Source organism: Eurosta solidaginis, chromosome 4 (genome assembly GCF_040869045.1).
Source record: "Eurosta solidaginis isolate ZX-2024a chromosome 4, ASM4086904v1, whole genome shotgun sequence".
NCBI lineage: Eukaryota > Metazoa > Arthropoda > Insecta > Diptera > Tephritidae > Eurosta > Eurosta solidaginis.
Window position 1 is genome coordinate 277,076,923 of NC_090322.1, and position 4,360 is coordinate 277,081,282.

Genomic DNA, 4,360 nt, shown 5'->3' on the forward strand with positions numbered 1-4,360 from the left:
AAGGAAATATAAAAGTAAGGTGTGTAATTTACACAAACAAATAACCTCTTTCTAAAAGTGACGGGTAAAACTTAGGGCTCGCAGACCGAAAATGTCGAAAGAGGGACAGCTAATAACAAATTGGGGGATTTGGGGGTACAACAGATAGAAAAAATGGGGTATCTTTCGTGGGACTAATAAAACTAGTTATATTGAACAAAATCATTGATTTATTCACTCATACAACAAAAACAAAAACAATTCATAAATAAAATTCCATGCGATCAAACAAAGTTACACTCTTTATACATAAAAACACATATGTTTATATTCAGCCTTTAATATGGCACAAAAATATTTTCATATCTAACAGGCCAACCTAATAAAACCGCACTGCGTTTTTTTAGCGCACGCAAACAACCGGCGTTTTTTGCCTGAACCCAAATAAGCATGCGTCCGTGCGTAACTGAGCTGTCATATCTGTCAAATTTGTTTGTAAAAATATTCACAAGTTCAAATTTAATACGTTTGATTAACAATTTAACAAAGAAAATAAAAGGAGATAATGGAAATTTTAAGTGACACGGAAGACCTTATTTTATTACGGGAAATGTATCAAAGGCAGCATGGACGCAGATGTAGACGCCAATTATTTAAAACTCGGGATGAATTTGGATTCCAAGCGACTGGCTATGATATTCTGAAGCGCAAAGATCCAGACCTCTTTTATAAGTCCGTGAGGATGTCTTGCGACCTATTCGAAACATTTTTAAGACTGTTGGAACCATATTTACTAAAGGAATCTCGTAGGCCTGCAATAGATCCAGAGCAGCGTCTTTTTGCTACGCTTTTGTAAGCATATACAAAAATATATTTGCGAATTCGGTAACGTTTTACGAGACGGTGCACCACCTAATTTTTATCGAAAATTATCAAAGGTGGTATCAAAAGGTGCGTCTCGACCTCCGTTTTCAGAATCCGGAAGCGGAAATTAAAATTTTTATTTCTGTCAAGAGATATAAGCAAAAAATCGGTTCTAATTTTCATGTGGTTGTTGTTTTTTCGTCAGATTTGTTGTACACATTTACACACTAATGCAGAAAGGTGTTCTGCGTGCATTTAGTTTTGATCCCCAAAAGGGTGTCGGACCCACCCAGGGTAATTTTTATAAGCGAGGCCGAAGGCCGCCAACGCAGAAAGGTGTTCTATGCAAAAAAAAACTATGGATCAGGTCCCATATTTCGGACCCGCTCTGGGTAATTTTACGGTTTTTTGTGAATAACTTTCGACAGAAAGATTTCCGTTTTCGGATTCTTAAAACGGAGGTCGAGACGTGTCTTTTGATACCACCTTTAGTAACTAACAACCGTTATTTTAAATACTAATGAAATAAAAATTTGAGAATAAATAAATAATATTTTTATTTACTAAAATTCAAAATTTGTACTTATTGTATCTATGTTTATATTTTTTAAGGTTTTACAAACAAATGGCACATCTTTGTTATGTATTTTGTACTTTACGGATATACAGACCCGGTAAAATAATAGCAGTGGTACTTTTTATCATATTTCGTCAATTTATTTCTCTTTTTTATTTTTGATAATTTATGAAAAAACTTTTGTAAATTTTGTCGCAGGAACTATGCAAACCAATCTCAAAAACAGTTCCAAAAAAATTCTAAAGCTCGAGAAAATTCTACGAATATTTCGAAGTTTTCGATTTAGAGCTTTCAGATGTTTGTTGAGTATGCAGCTCTTTAGCCAATTCAATTTTATTTTAATGAAAATTAGGTTTTAAGACGATCGTTTTCTTTCATATAATGAATGAGTATATAGAAGAAAATGAGCAACACCATCGACAACAAAATTCTCAAAACTAAACGTTGGCCAATATCGTTTTGAAACTTGCACTTCTTTAAAGTAAAATTGAATTGGCTACAAAGCTGCATACTCAACAAACATCTGAAAGCTCTAAATCGAAAACTTCGAAATATTCGTAGAATTTTTTCGAGCTTTAGAATTTTTTTGGAACTGTTTTTGAGATTGGTTTGCATAGTTTCTGCGACAAAATTTACAAAAGTTTTTTCATAAATTACCAAAAATAAAAAAGAGAAATAAATTGACGAAATATGATAAAAAGTACCACTGCTATTATTTTACCGGCGAACAGAAAATAGAATATCAGTCGAAATTTGTATCACTGAATTGTTTTGAGTATGTGATTTTGTAGCCCAATAAATTTTAAGCAACCAACAAAAAATTGTTCACATTTTATGGGCGAAAATCTGAAATACCCTCGAAAAAACTGTCAAAAATCAAGGCGAATTATGAGAGATCTATAATTTGTACTTTGTTGTACTAAAATTTATTGGGCTACAAAACCACATACTCAAATCAATTCAGTGATAAAAATTGCCACTGCTATTTTTCTTTTCTCAGGTGTATGAATCAGTCGAGAATGATAACTTTTATATTAATTTATGAATTTTAATGTTTCAATTTGTTTGAAACAAGTGCTAAGATGTCTGCTTGCAACTCGTCCTTTTGCGATTGAGACAGCCTTGCAAGTTTAGATTTAAGCAAGGAGAAAAATATTTCGTCTTCTTGCGTATTAGCCGCAGAGTACCTTTCTCGCATCTTTATCAAAACGTCTTCAAAAAGGTCATCCACCTTTTTCTTCTTCGGCGGCTCACGAGGTGAAGGGCGTTTGTCTGGTGGCTTAGGAGAATCTACATTGGTAACTGGACTGGAAGTAGAAAAAAAGATTTAATAAAAGTTTATTATAGGCGTTCAAAGTATATAGCAATTTAAATTTTTGTAAATGATCCCAAATAAGCCTCAAAATTGGAAATTTGTTTTTGAGTGAAAGATTTTCGTGATTGTTACGATATCCGACGGATGCTTTGCGGAGGGATTGCGGATCGATCCGCGACAAAACAAAAAACTCAATGATATTTAAAACTGCCCTGGGTTTCGTTATGAAATATTTCATTGAATCACAAAGACAAACGTCTGGACATCGAAACTTTCACTTAAATGCTAGAGTACTTTACGTCTGCGATAGACAGCTAAAATACATCCATAAATCTCGGTATCAACAATTCAAAAACGGTAATAAACATTTCATAGGCACAATTATTCCTTTTGATTTTACGCTACCGACATTTTTGAAGGTGTTTTAGCAGTCGATATACTAGTGGAAACATTAGCGACACTCAGGCACAAATATTTACTTTAATATAAAAAATTTTGGTAATTCCTTACAAAAGCATGACACTGCTAATACGCGTCCAAAAATAGTGATGTCAAACGACGCGTCTTGACATCAGTATTAATAGTCCGAAGGCGGAAATAAAAATTTTAACTCGTTCAAAAGATATTAACGAAAAACCGAAAAAATACCTGTGGGTACCTCCGAAAACGGGGGTGGCATCCATAGTATTTTTGCGCAGAACACCTTTCTGCATTGGCGGCCTTCGGCCGCACTTATAAAAAATTACCCTGGATGGGTCCAACACCGGTTTGGATACCAAAACTATAACCGCGCAAAACAATTTTTTTTGTGGGTACGAAATTACAACAATCACATGAAAATCTCTAACTTCAACTGCAAATATCTCCGGACACAGATACAATTTTTATTTTCCGCATTCGGATTATTGTTGTCGAGGTCAATACGCGCCTTTTGACACATCTTTCGATATTTTTGGACGCGTATTAACAGTGTCATGCTGTCGTAAAGAATTACCAAAATTTCCTTACCTTCCCTCCTCTGCAGATTCTTCAATAAACTGCATCGTACTGAACAGCTTCCACTGCTTTCTAAAGCTGGTGCCAGCACCCGACCGCCCTGCATCCTCGGATTTCTCCTTCCTATATCGATCGCACAAAGAACGCCAGCGTGTTTTGCAGTTATAGGCTGAAAAACAATAAAATAATTATTAAAATACAAAAATAAACCACCGCCAGCATTTACTTACCATTGCTGTTGATTGCTTCTGCAACTGCTTCCCATGCTGCATCCTTTGCAGCTTTATTTTTATAAAGCGCCGAGGATTTGTTGTACAAACAAACGTGCGCTTGCACGGCAGTAATAAGCTGCTCATTACAAATCTGAAATAAATCCAAAAAGGTTATAATTTAATAAAAATATATAATTTTTTACGAAAATTAATTCTTACCTCCATTTTAGCACGAAACAAAATTACAATTTGTAAATAAAAACTAAACGTCAGCTGGCAGTAAACGTCAAATCTAAATGTCACGCAAAACAAAAATTGGAAATCGAGTTAGGTTTTCACGCAGAAAATTCAATTTGGGTTGCTCTCATACAAGTTGTATGTGCATGAGACATTTTTGACAGAAAATGACTTGCGTGC

At 34.6% G+C, this 4,360-nt stretch overlaps 1 protein-coding gene across 1 annotated transcript; it reads right to left on the reverse strand.

Annotated features, from left to right (window-relative positions):
• Positions 1-2,417: 2,417 nt before the first annotated feature.
• LOC137249572 (uncharacterized) lies at positions 2,418-4,360 on the reverse strand. The gene is made up of 4 exons (XM_067781203.1): positions 4,163-4,360; positions 3,962-4,094; positions 3,744-3,900; positions 2,418-2,727 (listed from the first exon to the last, which is right to left on the reverse strand). The coding sequence occupies exons 1-4, from the start codon at positions 4,166-4,168 to the stop codon at positions 2,469-2,471; spliced, it is 555 nt and encodes a 184-aa protein (XP_067637304.1). The 5' UTR covers positions 4,169-4,360; the 3' UTR covers positions 2,418-2,468.